Source organism: Calonectris borealis, chromosome Z (genome assembly GCF_964195595.1).
Source record: "Calonectris borealis chromosome Z, bCalBor7.hap1.2, whole genome shotgun sequence".
Taxonomy (NCBI): domain Eukaryota; kingdom Metazoa; phylum Chordata; class Aves; order Procellariiformes; family Procellariidae; genus Calonectris; species Calonectris borealis.
Window position 1 is genome coordinate 50,055,919 of NC_134352.1, and position 21,631 is coordinate 50,077,549.

General features: G+C 39.4%; 1 protein-coding gene across 1 annotated transcript in view; it reads right to left on the reverse strand.

The window, feature by feature from the left end:
* ADAMTSL1 (ADAMTS like 1) overlaps positions 1-21,631 on the reverse strand; it is a 461,995-nt gene that overhangs the window by 154,096 nt on the left and 286,268 nt on the right. Inside the window, exons 3-4 of the mRNA XM_075137804.1 lie at positions 20,310-20,437; positions 8,685-8,730 (exon numbers count right to left, since the gene is read on the reverse strand). Coding sequence (XP_074993905.1) covers positions 8,685-8,730; positions 20,310-20,437 — 174 coding nt within the window. The remainder of the gene's footprint in view (positions 1-8,684; positions 8,731-20,309; positions 20,438-21,631) is intronic.

Genomic DNA, 21,631 nt, shown 5'->3' on the forward strand with positions numbered 1-21,631 from the left:
ACTGCTGGAGGACTTAGACAGCAAACAGTTTTTCTATTCCGTATAATGTATTTCCATACATTATGGAACATTTTTTTAAGAAGTAAAATATTGGAAGTATTTCAGTTTGATTTTAAAATCTCCAGAAAAACTTAGAGGCAATCAGGCCCTTTTCGTGATCTGGGCAATCTATTGATACAGGACAAAGTTTGGACAGCAGCACAGAGTAAAGAGAGCAGAAAAATATGTGGGAAGTTCATCATTCTTTTGTAGCTGTGTAATTAGAAAAAAAGTGGTTCTGCTTTTAAACAGAGGATGAACAAGACAGTTACAGCTTGACCAAGATCTGGTTTAGCTCTATTTGCAAATAGAGAAGAGACAAGTAAAGAGGAACACTGTGGCCTTATTTCCTGCCACAAAATCTTCTGGTGCATACCCTTCTCTGAATTTTTCTGTCCATAAATGAATATTGGCTTGTCTTAGGCTTGTTGCAGAGATCCAAGCCAACTCTCTTGTTTGGTTCAAGCTTGGCTCTACCTTCGAAACTTCCTGGCTTGCAATAGCTTTATTTTTACGAAGACAGAAAGGCCCAATAAAGTACATGACATGCAGAGTTCATAATCTTGCTTTCTACAGTATTCAATACTATGTTGTGTTGGATTTTATTTTTAAATCAAAGAAAGAAAAAATGTACAGTCAACATAAAAAGCTTTCAGGACACGGCAGGTGACCAGGACTGATGTTAAATACTTCCAGTCTTTGATATCATGATCAAAATAGAACAATGGATTTAAATAGTAAAGCTTGTGTTTAAAAAGTTTTTCATGTGAAACTTGAAGCCATTCAAAGAATACATTCAAGCAGTCAGAAACGCGGACATGCATACTTATCTTGGCACACAGATATGAAAAATGGTCACAGTCTGGCCCACCACTTTTCTCCTGCTGAAATCCTGAATCCTAAATCTACCTTGAAGATCCCTTTCCCTCAGGGGGGAACTTTCCTTCCAGTTAGGAAAGCACATATACTTGCACTTACACACATAATGCCTGCATAACCTGTGTAATGTTTTTGTTATACCAAAACAGACAATGTTAAGAAAAGCAGTGGTCCGAATATTACCCATCATTAGACAGAGTTCACTGAGACGGAAAAGTAGGAACTCTACAGAACTTGGCACTGCTTATTAATCTCTTGTCCATGTTTTTTTTTTTTTTGCTTTTTAAACTTACTATTTATTATTTGTATTATATGTCAGTGGGGATCAGAGCCTCTTCGTGCTGGGCTCTGTGCAATCATATAATGAAAGACAGATATAAGCCTATAAATGAGTATTCTAGTTGCTGAAATAACAGATAAGGCAAAGCCAGTATTTGTTGCGTGTTTGTTCAAGCAGTAAATTGCTTTTTTCCTTCTAAACACTTTGCACACCTTTCGATAAGAGCGTTTGTTGTTTTGAGGCAGTCTTCCTGTGCCTCATTTCTGCAGTGCTGGCTCTTGGACAGGAGAAACTATAGACTCTGACTCTACAAAGTCTTCTCCCCTTTTAAAAAAATCAGCCTGCTTTCGGTATGTGCATGGGGGCTTGGTAAAAGGGGATCCTCTACACCTGCCAACTAGCATTGCTTCATTGGCCTGAGTGAAGTTACATTCTACTCCACCTGAGGGTCTGATCCTGGAAGCTATCTAACAGTATGCAGTTTGTCTGCCTCCACAACAGATTGACAGAGAAGGGTGTGCCCACACTTTGAGACAGCCAGAAGTCATGGGCCAAGTCAGTGTAGCAGTGAACCCAAGGTAGCATATCTTTGCATGGGTTATGTAGTTCTGCAAAGTATTTTGCTAACCACATCCGCATGGCCTGTGTTTGGCTTGGACCATGCAGCAGCACTGCTATCTGGCCACAAAAGCATTACAGTCCTGCTTCAGGTTTCTCCAGCTTTGGTGCTATATTCAAATCTTACCCATTTTGTTTTCTTTTGGAAATTATCTGTGGGCCACTGCAGACATGAGGAACCGCTGCCATTGCACTCCTTGAAGAATCAGAAAGAACTAATAAACTTGAAAGTCTCATCTAAGTCCATTTATCTTCAAGCTTCCTATTCATTAAGACTTTTTAGGGAAGAAAATTTCCAGTGAATAGGAAACAACTGTTCACCCACTAACTCTGTGAGTCCTAGATGGCTGTTTCATGACCTTTAGCTAGTGAAGGCTCATGAGATATTCCTGAAACACTGAGCCTGTGCTGGATACCTATAATCTCTGTTCATCCTATCAGGTCAAGATTTCCTCCACTGCAATGAAAATATATATCATTTTAAAGATGATCAGAAACCCCTTTGATGTATGAAACCTATTTTAAAATAAACACAGGAGTTTCATCTTCACCTCTTAGGCACCTAATGCTGGCCATATTATTACGGCTTCATTCACTTCCTCATATCCAAATTTTTTTTTTAACTTGACCTCCTATTTGACCCTATTGTAATTCATAAGGTCCATGGAGTTTTGCCATGTTTGAATCCCATTCAAAACAATTTCTATTAATCAACAAACCAGTGGAAAAGATAAGATGAATCCCAGATGTCGCTTGATGGTGATAGGTAGATCAGATTTCATGGGACGAAAGAGGGTCAGGCTTTTAAAAGTTTACTTAGTGGGTGAAATGTGGAAGATCATATCTAAGCTGCGATAGGTGGAAACAGTCGAGGAACCTTAAAACAGTTTACAGTATATGTGCTTGTATATTTGCAGAGGCCAGGAATGATTTACTATACCTGGAGCTTTTCCTCTGTGCAAAAAAATTACTAACAACTGTACTACTCTGTGCAGCATCTGACAGAACAGCTTATTGAACCAGTTCCATGAAGTACACATGGCGTTTCAGCCGCACCGATTTCCTTCCTGAGAAAGAAAGCCTGAGGTCCTTAAGTAGGGGGTTGCCCAAGACTAAATAAGAACTTTAGATAAATGTACAAAAACTTAAGAGATCTAGGGATTTAACGGAAACTCCACTCAGCCTTGAAGCCTTGTTGAGTGCCCTGCTTGAATTAAGTTTCTTGCAGCCAGATTTTTCACTAGTCTACTCCTGTGAACTTCTGAATAGGTTAGGATCATGCTTAGCTGCTTAGATCAAGAGGGGCTCAAACTATAGCTTTCTCTGACAACCCCAAGACACTGCAGACAGAGAGAAGCATGAGAGAAATAATATGAACAAAGAAAAGGGGGGAATATCAGCAGACACTTCTACTCTGCATTAAATAAGCATGGAGTGGAGATGAGGGCTGAAACAGTCAGTGAAGTATAAATCTAAACCTCCATGAATATTTGTCATTAAAAATATTTATAAAATCATGTTTTGACAAAAAAAAATCTTTTTTTTTGATTTATGTTCCCTTTTTTGGCAAACAATTCAATATGCAGCTTTTCATGCCATTTTAAAATTGTTTGTTCATACCTTTTAAATATTAAAGTCAAGTGTTTAAATTAGGTACACTAACTTGTATTTCAGCTTGAAAAACTTCCAAATATTTCAGTCAAGAACTAATTCAAGTACATAATATTAGAGTACACTTTCCTGAAAACACCATGGATGCCACAGTGGCAGATCAAAAAGAGATATTTAAATAAAAAAAAAATTATTATCAGAACTATTGAATTTAAATCTATGAGTCATCCAGAATCCTGAAGAGTCCTGAATAGAGTCCTGAAATGTCACTGTCATAGAAGTGATCCAGGTTGTTTGGTCTACAAAGATTCTTGATGCATTTACATAGAACGGCAGCAATGGGTTTTGTGGGTTTTTTTTTTGTTCTATCTTTTAATAGTCAAAGATTCACAGGTCTGCTTGCTGAGAAGATAGCAAATCCAGAAGTCAAAGCTGCTACCATTAAGCAACATACTAAAAGCACTTCTTTCCAAGTACAAAGAAATAATTCCTAGACAACACACCGAGATTTTAAAATGCACCCATTAAGAAATAAGATTAAAATCCAGCATTTTGAACAGACTATAGTCACAATAAATGATCTGAGTTTGGAAGAATTTCCACTTAACAAGTAAACTGACATTAAGTAAATCTGGTGTTAGTAAGGGAGATATGTGTAGTGCTTATACTTTTTCTAAATTGGTTTTTATTTTACTGCAAAATGCAAACTGGGAGGTTTGATTCCAAAAGGCTTCACATGGCATTTCTAGCCACCAGAGGGTAGAAAAATTAAATCCTGCTAATTATTTTTGTAGCTCTGAAAAAATTCTGCTTGGTGATGATGCTTCTCATACACACAAGCCAAGTCTTCTGAGAATTATGCACTTGTATGGAAGTTTAGGTCTGACACTTTCCAACATGCTGGGCTTTGGTGTATGGAAAGAAGATAGTGTCATTTTGTCAAAAGTAAGATGGGCAACATCGATGTTGGTGTATACAAAATGCAGCATGAGCTGACAAGAAACAGGGATGGAAGTAGCTTCTCTGAATGCAAGCCAAAAAATGGGGCATGTCATTACAGTTGGTATTTCAGCCAAGTGAAGAAAGTGAGGTGTATATAAAAAAGAGCTGCAGGTGGTATTTACAAGTTTTGGTGGTCTCATTAATGGGATCTACCATCTACAAATTTTATCTTAGGCTTAACAGAACTGCTCTAAACCTTGTTGAAAGAGCTAGTAACATTGCGCAGCTTCCAGCATCATCTATTTTCATGTCAAACAACAAAATCTTAAGAGCAGCTTTATATGTGGTGTTCATCATCACGCTGGCAGGTATAAGCAAGTAAATCTGAAAAGCAAAGTCTTTTGGGAATGAAGTGCCAGTCCCATGCATCTCATTTTTTTCCTGGTCTGATTCAGTGCAATAAAAGGAAAAATATCAGGGAAGATAAAAATGTTTTCAATGACAAAAAGGGGTTTGATAATTGAGGAGAATGAAGAGAGAAAGCATGAACACAGCACACATTCCAACAAACTTCCTTCAGATAGATTTTCATGTAAATGGGGGGAGAGAAAGCAAAAGTGGCAGAAGGACCAAAAAAGAGAAAGGGCAAATGAGGTGGCATGATGGCCTGGTACAAAAGTTGGAGAGAACCTGGCAACTAAGCATGTGCCTAGAAGAAGGAGCAGAGAGCATGCTAGCTTGAAAAAGAATAAAGAACTAGTAAAAAAATCCTACTCGGAATTTGGAAATATTTTTGTTTATTTTGCATAATGTTTAGTATAACAACCCAGCTAGACTCAAAAACATGTTTTCATTGCATTCAGAGTAATTTTCTAAAGAAAAACAAATGACTCCCTCTCTACCCCCATGATTATACTCTAAAATGGCTGGAAACATACTTGGAGTCGATATGAATAGTAAGAAGAAAAAAAGCGGATGCAATTCAACCCTAAATCATCTTCAGATTCCCTCATTCCTTCTTTTACTATTTACACATGTGGCTTCATATCCATATCTTTCCCGTTTGTGATCAACACCAGGCAATGCAAGTGGTGAACATACCGGACTGGATTTGTTCTTTTAAGGACTGCTCAGAAGCTTTATAGACAGCAGTATCAATCTCTCTTATAGCCTATACTATGCAAAATGGTTCAGAATCCCTAGAATAATACAGGTCACTGAAGAAACAAATGCGCCACTGTCTCCCCTTGCCTCTCTTTTTCTTTATCTCATTCTTTTTTTTCCCCCGTAATTTAATTTCAGAATGAATTAAAACCAGCTGTAGCAAAATCTTGCAAATGATAGTGCCTATGAAAACGTGTTCATTGCCAGACTCCAAGAAGTATTCTTCCCATTCTCCAATTTCACTTTTGAAATAAAGAGTTTGCTTTTAGTATATGTGACTACCCATCCTTTCCTGTAAGAAGACAGCCATATAAACAATAACATGTCACTTCACAGAAAGACAGTTTGCAGAAAATAAAAAGACTGGTTATTTTATGAACAATATCATCAGTCCTCAAGTTATGCACAAGCTAATGGCAATGAAAGCTTGTATTTCAGGCCTCACTGATTTCCACAAGAATCAAAAAGAAATTTTCCACTATGCATGATAGCTAGCTTCATTTGCAGGAGTGGAATGGGGGGATTTGCTCTCATTTTCCTTTAAAGCAACAGCCTGTCATCTAACAGATGAAAATGTAAGTCTCATTGAGCCTGGAAGTTCCATTCTCCCGATTTTCAGTGTCTTTGTTCATGAAATCTTAAAAAGCAAAGCCTGAGTGAACAAAAATACACACAATATCTTTTCCACACAATGCCTTTTCCAGTGCAGAATACCACGACAAGCCATGGAGTTAGTGACTTGTTTCCAGGACCCAATTTGTGTGTATGTATCCTTGGATTTTGGAGAAAAAGACAGTAGACTTCTTTGAAGAGAAAATATATGGGTTTTTTTTACTGTTCCGAAAGAGACAAATGGTATTTTAGTGGTACAGTTACACAATTCAGTAACACAATGGAGCCCAGAGATGTATGTCTGGGGTTCCCAAACTGCTTTAGGTTTCCACTGGTGCTGCACAAAGTGGTACCTAGCCCCAGAAACACGGGGCTGAGGACCACCTCGGCTGTGGCAGAATCCTACCACAAGTTCTGATGCTGATCATGGTGGCAGTGCCCTTGCAATGATTGATGTTGTGAATACTGGTGCACAGTAACTCAGATTAGTAGAGATAAGTGGAAGGGCATAACATCTGAATCAAAGACTCGACATATTTTAAAAATAGAAAGTACTTTACCCTGAAATCAAATGTCTGCAAATTGAAAACAGCCAGGCACTTTCCGTATGACACAAAGCCGTATTTGGAGGGCCTGGTCAAAGTATGATGCAGTCAGAAGCTTGGGAATCATTTCATTTATTACTATTTTTGCAAGTTTACCAAAACCAAACAAATGAAAACTCCTTTAATACTTTTATTAAGGAAAAGAGCAATGTAGCACAATCCATTCTGTACCCACTCCGAAAAAAGGGGTTAAAATCATAAATGCAGTCCTGGGTCTTCATAATTCAGTGGTAAAACTGTCACTGATTTCAGCACAGTAAAGCACTTTGAAAGTTTCAGTTTGGATTATTTAGTGTGAAATAATTGAGTGAGTTCTGCAGCTGCATGCCTCACTGCTATCTTAGAAAGTCTGGAGCCAGTATTCCCAAATACAAGGTATGTAAAGGAATTGCCTGACAAAACTATGCAAGGTTTTATTTTGAAGGAAAACTGTTCAGGTGCACATTTCCAAAACAGAACCTAAGCTAAAAATAACATTTAAAAAATTATTCCTTATCTTGGAAAGTTAAGCTCAATGATTCCAAAATAAGGGTTGCAACATGGCTAAAACTCCAGCCTCTCATCAGAGTGATCAAGGAACAGCTAATGGCAGCAGAGCAGGATGTTAGTTTGTCTCACTGCTCTTAGCATACACAAGGGCAGGTTAGAAGGGGAAGGGGACTATCACAATGTGCATGCATTCACAAACTAAACCAAAACTGATGAGTCTAATTGTAGTCCAATTAGCCTTTAACAGTATCTCTCTTTTTGTTTTTTTTTCCTTCGCGTCATATTCCACAGAGCTACAACATACTTGACTGGCACAAATCAACCTTTCCATTCCCTCCATGGTCGTGGTGTAGCCTAAGTGCCTCAGAGATGGAAATTGGATTGTTAATCAGCCAGCAGACCTATACACTGACTACTCTAGTTGTCAGTTAATGAGGCAGATGCCTAGACTGTCTAGATGAGAGATTTCAGGAACGCAAAGGATACAATCAGAACAAATTTCAGAGGAAGAAGTGTGAGAAATCTTACTGCATCAGAGACTACAACTCAGATAGAAGCAGTTTCTTTCATTATGAACTGTGGTCTATTGAAGAAAGTATAAGCTAAATATGAGGGAATGTATTCATTTTTTTAACTTAAACTTTTAAACTTTTTTAGACAAAGCACCTATTGAAAGGCTTCTGAATATGTCCCTATCAGGCATGAGAAAGCTTGGTCCAGTGCACATTTGATTTCATTTTCCATCTTTACTGGTAAAACTGACATTTCTCCATGTAATTTGAGAGCTTTTACTATTCTTGGCACCCAATAAAACTTTCTGTATGAGAGTCTTTATTTCCATTTTCACCAGTGAAAACACACTTTCACTTTGGTGAGCACAGAATTTGAAATTTCTTATTTTATTGTATCAAAAACTATATTCACCATATATAAAAAACAAGCAAGAGCCTTTGGAAAGGCCAGAACACTGGTGCAGGCTATCTAAAACTGCTTTTCTAAGACACGCAACAGAATTCCAATGCTGGGAGGGCACAGGTGAACAGAAACATATATCTCTTACTAACTTGTCTTCAATCCTTAACAGCTTAATCCTCCAGCCTGACAGACTGCCCAATGCAAATCGGCTGGTTACCAAAGTAATACTGGGAACACGAGTGGTCTTGATTCTGCCAGGGAGGTTGTAAAGAGCAACTCTGAAGTTTCACTGACACTCTATTTGGAAAGGTTGTGACTGCAATCTCTTCCAAATAGTTTTAACATCATGCTATGCCATAATCTCTCCAGCTTTTCAAGAAACTGACAAAGGTTTGCCCGTGGTCCTGTGGTATGAAGGCAGTTTAGATAGCTACAGTATTCTCACTATCACATTACCAAATTATTTTATGTAATATGGACGTGACTGTCATATGATGATTTATAACGTATCAAAGCTATACTTCACTTACCACATTGCTGCACGTCCTGTACCGGATGTTTCGCCCTTCACAGGTCCTGTGTCCAAAAATTAAAAACAAACCCCAAAACATTAATAGCTGAATATAAAAAGCAAACACATAATGTTTACTGTGTTAGCATCTTTCCTACAAAGATCTCTATTTGCCTAATCCCCCACCAACCCTCTTCCCCAAAGTAAAGGGCTTTGTGTCTCTATACGGGTATTGAGGTATGAATTCTACAACTCCTCAGTGTCCTACCTTTACTTTAAAAATTAGTTTCCTGAAGGTGACATCAGATTATAAATGAGGTTGGGGGTCAGAGTACAGAACTTAGCTGGAAATCAACATCTCAACCACATTAATAATGCCCTGTGTCTCCCAGCTATCCACAATGATTTCACAAGGGCACAGCTCTGTGTCTACCCAGGCACACACCTTGGCATGGGCATAGTCTGAGTAGCTGCGCTTTGTCTGCTGGAGAATAACCTGTGCACTGAGAGGAAGGAAACATGCCTGCAGCGGCATGAAATGACAAGCTAGCAGGGCAGGGCTTTTTCCCGATTTGATATGAGGGGAGAAGGAGAGCATAAAACTTCCCCCCCGATCCACCAGCCCCTTGCTACTCCCAGATCCCTGCTGCAGAACAGCATCCCAAGAGCAGCTGGGCCCAACAGAGGTCAAGGAGAGCACGTGCCCTGACGTGTGCTCTCCATGGCTCTCCTTCTTTTCCCCCATAGCAGACCCATACCAGCCCCGATGCTGGCAGGGCTCCCAGAAGAAAGGTCAACACCCAGATATCTTTTTAGCACTCAGAAGCGTGTATTGTGGGTATTTGACCTTAGGTGAAGATTCATGTGTTTTATGAGTTTAGACAGCATACTCTGTGGAGGTCCTCTGTACAAATCAGAATGCAGGGTTTGGTTTTTAAAGATTATCCTTCAACAGAATAGAATTCCTTACATTTTTAATTTCTTAGTTTCACAACTTTTTTTCCCCCCTTTCTTTTTTTTTTTGGCCAGGATTTAACAAGCACACATTCCTTGAAAACTAAATGCCTGCCAAGACTGAAGTTTTAAATCCAAACCATTTTGAACTATAAGAGAAAGGACAGCATCTGCATGCATTTGTGTCGTTCTTTTTTCCTTAATTTTTTTCAAAAAAGAAAAACTTTTTCCATACTGAGTTAACTCTAAAATAAACTGAACAGATTTCCTTTAAATTATTGAAGTCATCCTTCCTCCCACCTTTCTCCGCAAGACTTAATTGTGAAATTCCGCCAGTAGTCATTTACACTTACGCAAATACAAAATCAGGGCAAAACAGTTTTGCAAACATATCACAGTGGTGTAAATGATCCCAAGAGAAGATAAACAAGTAAATAAACACTATCACTTTTTCAGAAGAAATGTAAACAGAAGGATAACATATTCTGGTGTGTAGCATTTGGCATATAAAAGATTCTGTTAAAAGCATAATAGAAATATCACTAATTCAATGCTTTTTTAATGTTATATAATTAATTCAAGTAAATTTTGATCATTCCAAGCATGCACAGAAATGAAAACTGTGCACAGAGTATCTAGCACTAGAAAAAACTGTTTTAGCAATACAATAATAAAAATTATATTCACAATAGGCTATGAAGTAAAAAAAAAAAAAAACCAAAAAAACCCAAGCAACCCCCTCCACTATCCCAGTTATTCCTGAGCAACATAGACAAGCTGGTAGAGATACTGTGGTGCAGGCCAAACCTGTTTACACTGCACTACATTCAATAGAGGTACTTTTCATTTACACCAATAGGTAGCAAACAAAAAAGTGTATTATGCGGCATGCAGGCAGTCCTACTGGCAGGCCTTGTACATCACACTGAATAGCTTGTTCAGCAAGCTTGATACCTGCCCCATCTGTGTCTCAGAAATGCCATACAACCCATCAGACATCTCTTTGCTTCAGACAGACCTGCTGTTATGACAATTTAAATTACCGTAATTTATTAACCTCAGAACCATTGAACTGCCAGAGAAATTTAAACTTCCTTTCTATCAGCTGCCTCACAGTTTCTTCTTCTTCTTTTCACAGTTTCTTCATATTTTCTATTATGAAATGAAAAACCACTTATTTTTCACTTATTCTTTGCATTAGGGAAAAGAATTTGTTCTTTCATTAGACATACGCCACAGAACCATTCAGATTTTTCTTCCAACTTCCCTCCTTTGGCTAATGGCCAGGGTTGTTCAGAAAAAATGTGCAATTCTGGATGTAACTAGTGCTGCGATGATTCATGAACAGTAGGAACCACTCTTGCAAAACTCACTTTGTCCCCTCTGCAAGACCAAACTTTGGGGTTTTATTGTATAAGCTCATTAGTTTCCCAGTTATCACCCGTCAACCAAAAACAGGCAAATTGCTTTCAGCCTGAGCTGAATAGATTTGCAAATAGATCACAATAGATCTGAAGAATAATTTGTGTTTCAGATCTACGCTGCTTCAGGACAGTATTTTCTCTTAAACTCAAGTATCTACTTTTGGATTCAAAATCATAGGATTTGTAGAAAAAAAATAGATGGTTAAAAAGACTCTGAAAAAAAAATTAAATAGCAGCTTTTCGGGGGCATAAATTTTGATTTTTAAAACTAAATTTTGTTTCTGACCCTGTCTATGCTTAAAATAGGGAAGCTGATACCATCTAGAGAACTTAATCCTGCTAGAGTAAAATACACAGCATCTTGCATGACACCAGGCCAGACTAGGTTTTCTCCTCCAGGCAAGGTTCAAATTAATGGTACGGGACCCATATCTCAGCGGGGATGGTTTGCAGCATGCCACAGGACAGAGCATTTAACATGCAAGGAAAGACAACAGCAGATTAGTGAGACCGTGTTATGAGATACACTCACCATACACCCTCTGACCTCTGCAGGCTATAAATGAGAACTCACATCAACACAGGAATACGCACAGCCACTTGGAAAAGTGAGAAGTCACCCAAAATGGCAAGTTTGTCTGGGAGAGCACACAAAGAGTGGGAGCAGTGAGAAGTTCTTCTACAGTCTTCTCTGTTATTTATGCACTGCAGGGGATTTTGCAGAGGAAGAAGGTAGCTGAGGGTTTGGCTTGACAGGCAATTATTATCATGTGAATATGAAAGAAAAGCAAGCTATTGGGAATCATGTTTCATTCTTCAAACCTAGTCACTTGTTTCCAGTAAAGTTTCTGAAAAAGGTTAACAACTTTTAATATATTAAAATATTCACTTCTCTTATGTAAACAACTGGAAACACTGGTATTTATTTCTCCAGGCTCCAGTTTGTAGAGGGACTTAGTTCAAGTCCCCCCTTCAAAGGTCTAAAGTAATTGTGTATTTGTGCTCAGCTAGAGTTAGAAGCCTTGCAATAATCCATGCCAGAAAGAATAGCAATGCCATGCCAAAATTGCCTTTATCTGTAATTACCAAAGACGATGAAAGAGATTTGCAGAGGAGGACCTCATCAACTCCTGCCACTCTCAGCAGTCATCAAAGTTTGAAATGCTTTTCTTAAGAAACAAGTCTCCACATAAGCAAGCAACTATGAGCCAGAGGTAGGTTATTTTTGTGGATGTGAATTTTGATGCAACTGTTCACTACAGGGGTTTGGAAGTTGATGTAATGTTGGACAATCTTCACTCTCCTTTATTTTCACCGCCCTTGATAACCACTCTTCTGGGACAGATTCTGGTTTCTGCACTGTACCTGTGAGAAAAGTATGCTGTGGGTCTTTCTCCTCCCATGAGATCTTAGGCAGGCTGCATCAGCCCTGCCCTCCCCCTGGTGCCAGCAGGCATGAGGCTGTGCTACACGCACAGTAACACCATCTTGCTTCTCTCTTTCCTCACGCTATTGCTTTTACCTCTTTCCCAAATGTTGCACGGTGTTTTGACCCGCTCTCATCCTCAATACAATTTCTGTGTTTGTGCTTCTCTGGGGAAAAGAGAGTCTCTTTCATTCTTTCAGCATACCCTTTTTCCCATAAAATTGAAGGAAGGCCATGGACACCAAATTGTTATGAAAAGGCAAGAGGCATCGGGACTGCATTGACTTCATGAGTTCACTTTTTCAAACTGCCTGGTCGGGTCTGACCAACTTCATGTCCAAATCACTCAACTGACAATGAATTGAAAAGATGTGTCAAAATTTTTCCATATCCTTTTGTTAATAAGCACCTTGCCTGCCACAATGGGTTGTGCAGATGAGCTGGTATGTTTTGCCATGCAGCTTGGCGTTGCAACTGCAAAAATCTTTCATTTTTATGTTTAGGAGACTGTCTCCCACAGACTTCTGCACCTTGTTGAAATAGTGAAATACCAGAAATGTTACAGAAATAGTTGACTTTGAGACAAGAAAAGTGGGCATGGATAGACAAGCCAACTTTCCCTGGCAAATTTAGTTACAGATCTTATGAATATTCTTTCTGCAGGAGTAAAAAAATAAGCAACCAGGAAGCAAAATCCCAACTTGAGTCACTATACACAGGAAGCTGGCTAAGCATATAAAAACATAGGTGCTGATCTGTGGCCACCAAAGGCCTACTTTTTGCATAAATATTGTTTTCCACAATCTTGTTATTAAGGAATCAATTATTCTGATCTAAATAATGTACCATACTTAGCATAAATGGGTCCATGTGAACCTCATGAAGTTCAACAAAGCCAAGTGCAAGGTCCTGCACCTGGGTCGGGATTGATCCCCAATATCAATACAGACTGAGTGATGAATCGACTGAGAGCAGCCCTGCAGAGGAGGACTTGGGGATACTGGTGGATGAAAAATTAGATATGAGCTGGCAATATGCACTTGCAGCCCAGAAAGCCAACTGTATCCTGGGCTGCATAAAAAGAAGCATGGCCAGCAGGGCAAGGGAGGTGATTCTCCCCCTCTTCTCCACTCTGGTGAGATCCCACCTGGAGTACCTCATCTAGCTCTGGGGTCCCCAGTACAAGACAGACATGATCTGTTAGAGCAGGTCCAGAGGAGGGCCACGAAAATGATCAGAGGGCTGGAACACCTCTCCTATGAAGAAAGGCTGAGAGAGTTGGGGTTGAAGATGGGTTCATGAGGGGAAAGTCCTCCCTCGAGGGTAGAGAGGCCTTACAAAGATATCTGGACAGACTAGAGAGCAGGGTATCATCAACCGTACGACATTTAACAAGAGCAAGTGCAAGATTCTCCACCTGGGAAAGGGTAATCCTTGCTATACATACAAATTGGGAGACAAGAAGCTGGTGAGCAGCCCCATGGAAAGAGATCTGGGGGTTTGGGTTGATGGCAAGTTGAATACAAGTCAACAGTGTGCCCTGGCAGCCAAAAGGGCCAACCATGTCTTGGGGTGTATCAAGCACAGCATAGCTAGCTGGTTGAGGGAGGTGATTGTCCCACTCTACACTACACTGGTGCAGCCCCACCTTGAGTACTGCGTGCAGTTGTGGGTGCCTCAAGAAGGACATCAAACTATTAGAGTGTGTACAGAGAAGGGTGACCAAGATGGTGAAAGGTCTTGGGGGCAAGACTTATGAGGAGTGGTTTGTTCACCTTGGAGAAGAGAAGGCTGAGAGGTGACCTCATTGCAGTCTACAACTTCCTCAAGGGGGGCAACAGAGGGGGAGGTGCTGATCTCCTCCCTCTGGGAACCAGAGATAGGACACAAGGAAATGGAATGAAGCTGCCCCAGGGGACGTTCAGATTGGACATTAGGAAAAGGTTCTTCACTGAGAGGGTGGTCAGTCACTGGAACAGGGTCCCCAGGGAAGTGGCCACAGCACCAAGCCTGTCAGAGTTCAAGGCGTGTCTGGACCAATGCTCTAGTCATATGGTTTAGTTTTAGGTAGTCCTGCGAGGAGCAGGGAGTTGGACTCGATGATCCTTATGGATCCTTTCCAACTGGAGCTATCCTGTGATTCTATGATTCTATGTTCGGCCCGGAGAAAAAAAGCTCCAGGGGATCTTACTGCAGCCTTTTCATATTTAAGGGGGGCTTATATGAAAGATGGAGAAAGACTTTTTATCAAGGCCTATACTGACAGGACAAGGAGCAATTATTTTAAACTGACAGAGGATTGATATAGGTTGGACAAAAGGAAGAATTCTTTTGTAATGCAGGTGGTGAGACACTGGAACAGGTTGTCCAGAGAAGTTGTGGATGCCCCATCCCTGGAAGTGTCCAAGGCCAGGCTGGACGGGGCTTTGAGCAACCTGATCTAGTGGAAGGTGTCCCTGCCCATGGCAGGGGGGTTGGACTAGATGATCTTTTAAAGGTCCCTTCCAACCCAAACAATTCTATGATTCTATGATTAAATAAACATTGACCTTCATGTATGTGAAGGGGATGAGTATGGAACTAACAAAAAAGCCATCATCCTGGGCTTTACTCTGTGAAATTCTGCTGTGTATCTAGAGTAAATTCACTGGAATCAAAAGAAAGGAATATGGCTGTACACATACAGAATATAACAATACTTTATATCAAAGAGATGGTGTTAGAAAAAAAGAAAAAAGGGAAAAGTGCCTTTATTTAATACTTAGCCTGAACCAAAACCTGACTGACTGTTTACAAATTTGAAGGACAAGTTAAGTAGTGTTTCTCAAAGACGAAGTTACTTTCATGGTGATATTAGTACAAAACAACTACTTGTTTCTGGGTACCCGATGTTGTTGAGGTTGTGTTGAATGCTCCCTACAGAATGCCATTCAATCTCTTCTGAAGTTTTGTTTATACTGTAGGCTATAATGCAAGAAATAACCAAACTGACCTAAAGGTGGCTAGCCCAGCTACTGATATACCAAGCTGGCTACTTCTAGCAGTCTAGCCAAAATAGCATAGAGCCCAGAGAAAGCTAATACATCTATTCGTCTCACAGAGATAAGCTTTTCCTTCTAAAGGTACGGTTAGGCTCGTGTCACAATTTCATTTTAAATTCTGGAAGTTTGATGAGGGGAACAGTTCAGATTTGAGAATTTTGTTGGGAACATTATACAGATAATCATCAGCTGCAGCTCCAGCAGTGCTCCAACTCAGTCTAAGCTCTTAATCTAGGTGGCTTGGAGTTTAAGGTTGGCATTATATTTACTCAAAAGAAAGGCATACCTTGGACTTTTGCAGTACAAATTGCTGAACAGAATAGAGTTTATTCCAATTTTTACTTTCAAATTCTGCTTTGGATTATTCAGAGCCACTGAATGTTATTTTCTAAGTAACAGCTGGCATTAAATGACACTGCCTAAACTCTCAGTAAAATATGACTGGCTACTCCAATTAAAATAACAAAAATCAAATTTGAGAAAAATAAAGGAAAAGAAGGAGAAAAATTTGTCAGAGTGCTTTCAGACTACTGTTTATTTTCTTGCATTTAGTCTCTCACATTTTTTGGTCACTGCAGTATTTTTTATTTTCTTAAGAATCTTTAAAAAGTGTCTTTAGCTTTGGATTTGCACATACAACACATATTGCAGATATACAGAAAGCAATTACAGTTACAAACGTTTTTCAGTTGCTCACTAGCCAAGAAAGCAAGAAAAAAGCAAAAATTAAAGAAGTGCCTTTCAGCAAAACAATGGCAAAAGGTCTCTTCACAGTCCAAGTGGAAGGAAAATACAATACTAAATCTCACCTGGTCTCCTGTATCACAAAGGTAGCCTCTAGAACATATTGCAGGCCCAAAAGTACTAACACCCCAAATCTGAACATGCCTGAGCTCAGATCTGGATCCAAGTTTTGCAGGTGGTCTTCACAAAACAAATGTGTTGAACAGGAACCCAAGTTCCCCATGCTTTGAGGAAGTTTGAACCTGGGTCTGAATCATGTGTGTTAGCCCAGCTCCACTGAAATGCTCATGCTTTCTCATGTACAATCTATTGCTTGGGGCTATCTACAACCTTACTTTACTAGAAAGTGATGATGAATTTGGAAGACGATAGGGAAAAAAATCACAATTATCTTCCTGTCAAGCTTAGAAACAGTAAAACACTATTGATATTACTGCAGTACTTGTCAATATGTAAAGTACAATTCCAGAACACACAGAATATTTTTAGGACCAGGATGGGTGAACTTAGCATAAGAGAATTTATAATTTCTTCTACGATTTGAAAATATATTCCAATACAAGGAAATTAAATAAATGCACATGAATTTCACATATCTAAAGAACATTCAGCCATTTATTACTCTGTTTGAGTTTGCTTGAATCAACATGAACACTTATTAACACCTGGGTTGAAGGTGTGTGAATATTACCAATCGATATGCTGGATGACAAACTCCAGCTGTGCTGTGGAATAGCCAGACCACAACAAATAATAACCAGATTCCGAGGAAGAGGGCAAAGGCCATACTACAGTGCCTCTCCACCTGCTCTGCCTAGGTATTTACAGTGTCCCTGTAGCTAAAGTATCCAATAGCTAATGAAACTCCATTCTCTGCAGAAGCATAACCGTTGATAGTTTGGCCCTCAAGAAAAACAGGAGTGGTCTGTGGTTCTCCTCTCTACAGGTTTTGACCAGCAGTGCTGCCTGACAGTTCATGATGGAGAGGAGAAGATGAGGACTTTCTCTTTCCTGAGCTTTGTATCAAACAAACAAACAAACAAAAAAAAGAGATACTGAAACTGAAGGGCAAAACACTCTGGGATGATAAAAATAAATACTTCTTCACCCAATGCATAATTAGGCTGGGAGGTTCACTTTCAAGTGAGTTGAGGCAAACAACTGTAACATTTAAAGGGGGTCTGTCATTTTGTGCAAATAACAAGAATATCTGAATTTATAAAGAGTTAATGCCAACAAAAAGCATGAAAAAGGTCATGCTTTGAGGTTTAGCCTGGTCTTTAACTACTAACTATCAAAATGTTATTTTCTTGGGGCTTACTCTGCCACCAGAGTGACCCAGTGCTGCTCGCTGTCAGCGCAGGATACCAGGATGCCTGGTTGACTTGGGCTGACAACTCCTGTTTGCTTGTGTGACTGGCATATTTATTTGTATCACTATCATACTAAATGTCCTTATCATAATCAGGACCGGTTGTTCTAATGAAATGTACTGTTAAACAGCCCCTACCCTGAAACGTTTGCCATCTAAAACACTAGAAAATAGAATTTCTCACTAACACTTTCCATTCTTTCATCACAGCTGCAAAGGCCTAACACAAAACATGTTCCCAAAACAAACAACAAAAGCACTAACATAACTTTGGCAAACAAAAGCTGGGAAGAAAACTGGTTTCCTTTATTTAGCTGCATATACTATACGGTGTTTAGGAATGGGCAATTAGTCTTTGCATTTCTTCAAAGCAGATGCACTGGGCTCTCTCTTTTCATGTAATGCTCTGAAAGTCACCTCATACAGAACTAAATGTTCATAAGGCATTATGAACATTCCTCCCAGGATGAGAAATATTCAGGATTAATTTGTTCCAAAACATCTAAATGCGTTGCCAGTTTTCATTTGCCAGAAGTATCTAGCATCTTCCTTCATGCTGCCATGAAATTATACACAGTAAATACATGAGATAAACTGCACCAACCAAGAAATTGTCCCAGAGAGGTGGACATTTTCTTCTAGCCTTGCCAGGTTTGAAATACTCATGTGCACAGGCTTATTTCCAAACCTTCAAAGTCTGGATGAGTTTCTTTCCCCTGCTCCTTCTCTGCCTTTTTCTTAGCAACTTAAAATGCTTGCCTAGCACAAAAATTAATCATTTAAACCCTTTATTTCATTAGCAGTTACACACAGACCAGGAAAAAGGAAAACTACCACACATTTGATACTGTGCTAATTCCAGGTCAAATTTTATTATTTATGATTTATTGCTACTGGCTAGCAAAAGTTGTGCACATAATTAAACTCCTGCATCCTATCCTGGAAACAGGGAGCTTCCACATCTGAATGGGCCAAAGTTTGCAGTTGGTTTCTTAAGGCGGGAAGAATCGCTTATGTACTGACGGGACAGTAGTAAGGTATTATATGAAAAACAAGTACTGTGTGATTTATGAGTTTATTCCCTGTTCCACTGGGCTAGCTTCAGGGACATCCCGAATAGTACAAGAATCAAAGAGAAGCAGACGGGGAGAGCCTGTCCAGAAGGAGTGGTTTATACTCACATACTACAGAACACTATGACTACTACCCCTTCTGTCATGGAGCTCCAAGACTTTTCCTCTCTAGAAACTCAGGCAGTTCTCAGTGAGAGAGCAGAGGTGTAGTCAGCAAGCCCTTGTATTACTCAGATTCCTCAGATCTCTTGATATGCTGGATTCATGTTTACATTAAAGGAACGTATAGAAGATCATTTATTTTCCTATGTCTGAAAAGGATACACTGTGATTCAAAATAAGTTCCTGTCTCTGCAATTCCTGATTTCAAGGTGTTTGCAGAATGACTATTTGGTATGGAACTAACAGATGAGAATTGGGTTTAAGACCCAAAGTATTCTAATTTTTTTTCCATGGGAATGGAATAGAAACGTATTGTCTTTCCATTGGTTTCAGTAGATGCCTTTGCCTATCTTTTCTCCTTCCAGCAGACTTTTGCACACTGTCAACTCAATAGTTGCTGGAACTAGGAGACCAAACTGTCCACAGATAAAGCTAAAATACGTTCTAATCTTATGGTTCAATGCCGTGTGCTATGTCTTGTCCTCACTAAACAGCATTATGTATTAAATTGTCAGATGTAGGAAACAATTCGGAGGGTATTGTCACAGGTTGTTTTATTAACATCTGTTTTATAAGCACATGAAAGAAAATACAAAAGAAACATTTGCAGGATGAAAATTCTATTACATTTTTTATACTACAATATATAAGGTATCAGAGGTGGCAGTAAGGCATAAAGCTTGGGTCTGGAGTTTTCCTTCATATCCTTTGTCAGAAATCTGTTAATATTTATCACATATACCATGTTTACTGAAGGTAAATATTTTTCTAAAGTAGATAGAAATAATACTTGCTAGAAATATTTTGCAGGTAAAACTTACATATACTATAGAGTGGAAATGATGTCAGATGACTTGTCCATGTTCCATTCCAAGCTAGTAACTGGGGAGGAATAAAATCTCAGATGCCTGACTTCATTTTTGCACTGGGCCATTCTACTTCTGCCTGTTGGGGAGGGTTTGCTGGAGTGGAAGACTTCCTAGCTGAAATTTAATTCATCAGATACCCTCAGCAGAATTATCATTCTTTCTTATATAGCTCAGGATGCCACGTTGAGTCAACATGATGCTTTTATAGTCTCAGTGTGGCTGAAACTGTGGAGCACTAAACCTAGTGAATTAGCTGTAGTCTGGTACAAGTGTGTGAAAAGTCTCACTCCTTAAATGGTGAAAGTGTAGGGAGGTTTCACTTTTCAGTAGCTGGCAGCCTTGCAAGCTGTCCGGGCAACTTTTGTATCTGCATAGGTTCTCACTATATTTTAAAAGGGTGTTGCCTTATCAAACATTGGCTGCTTGCCTGAATTAAAAAACACACAACCATAATTTTTTGACACTTAGTTGGAAATTTCAGCATAGTTCAAGATCTCTACTGATTACTTCTTATGGTCTGACACATATGAGTAGGTTGAATCCTCCCATCAGTAAAGTAAAAAGCGTTCACCCACTTACTTGCTGCTCAGGCAGCGTCTCAGTGAATACGAAGCCCCCCCTCCACAAGTCCGTGAACATTCGCTCCACGAGCCCCAGGCATCCCACAGTGAGTCTCGGTCTTCTTCCGAGCGAGCTGTTCTGGAGCTCTAAGGAAAGGGAGAAGGAAAAAAATCAGGAAAAATCATTTAAAGGACAAAAAATATTGTTGCTAGCTTAACCTTTCTTTTTACTGGATATCGTCTTGGTCATTGAAAGCACTGCAAAGATCTGTTATTCTCTGACATTCCTACTGGTTGGCAGCCAGTTCTTGTAGTGGGGGTTGCTGTATGAACTTGCTTTCGTCCTTTGAGTATAATACTCTTTCTCAATTTGATGATTATTATAAAAGAGCACTTTGGACAACAGTGGGGCAAGGGATTTCTCCTGATTAAAAGGCTGAGGTGGAGTATTGCAGACCTTAGAAATTGTGCTTTGCAGTTTTGTTGTTGTGTTAGAAACTATGAAAGGGCGTATTAAAAAGTGCCTTCCAAGATGCTTTTGAGGAAAAAAAGAATCACAATATAGTGAATTAACGTGACACAAAGACATTCAACATAACAACTTTCATGCGCTCACCATAAGGAACTGGAACTATCATTAAGTTTTTCTCTGTCCAAAGATCTCCTATAAAATTTTTCTGGACAAAGATTCCCTAACTGTTTTGTCCCTACTATTTGTTAACTTAAAAAAGAAAGTGCACACTACCTGAAGAGCTGAGTTCTCCAACGCCAGGCACAGACCCAGGCAGTGCTATTGTTAATGCCAGTGGTTGGGTGCAAATAACTTTACAGAGAAGCAGCACTGATGGACTCAGAAATGCTCAGCCTTTCTAGGATTAACTCATAAATGTACAGCAATACCTGTCTCAAATAATGCAGTCGTGCACGTATCCAGCATTTCATTTTCATTCATGCAAATGCACCTCAGAAACATAGATCTGTAGGGCCACAATAATCTAATCATTTAGATAGATATTTTCCCTTATGAATGATGTGGTTTTGCTGGAAGAACAACCTACAGAAGCATGCACAGGTGCATGGAAAATGCCTGTGTCTGATGGAGACCAGGTAGTATTCTCCTTCAGATCTTGGCTTGTGTTGTGGACCAAACCTGGTGAATAGCATTTCTAACTGTATTTGGAATAAATGAGAAGGCAAGACAACTATGAGGGAGACTTTGATGGTACACCTCCAATGGAGAAACATCAGCAAGCATCATTGCTAACCCATGTTATAGAGGAATCAACTTTAGCTTTCAGCACTAAGCAATTATTTGAGACACAGAGATAGCTCAACACTGAA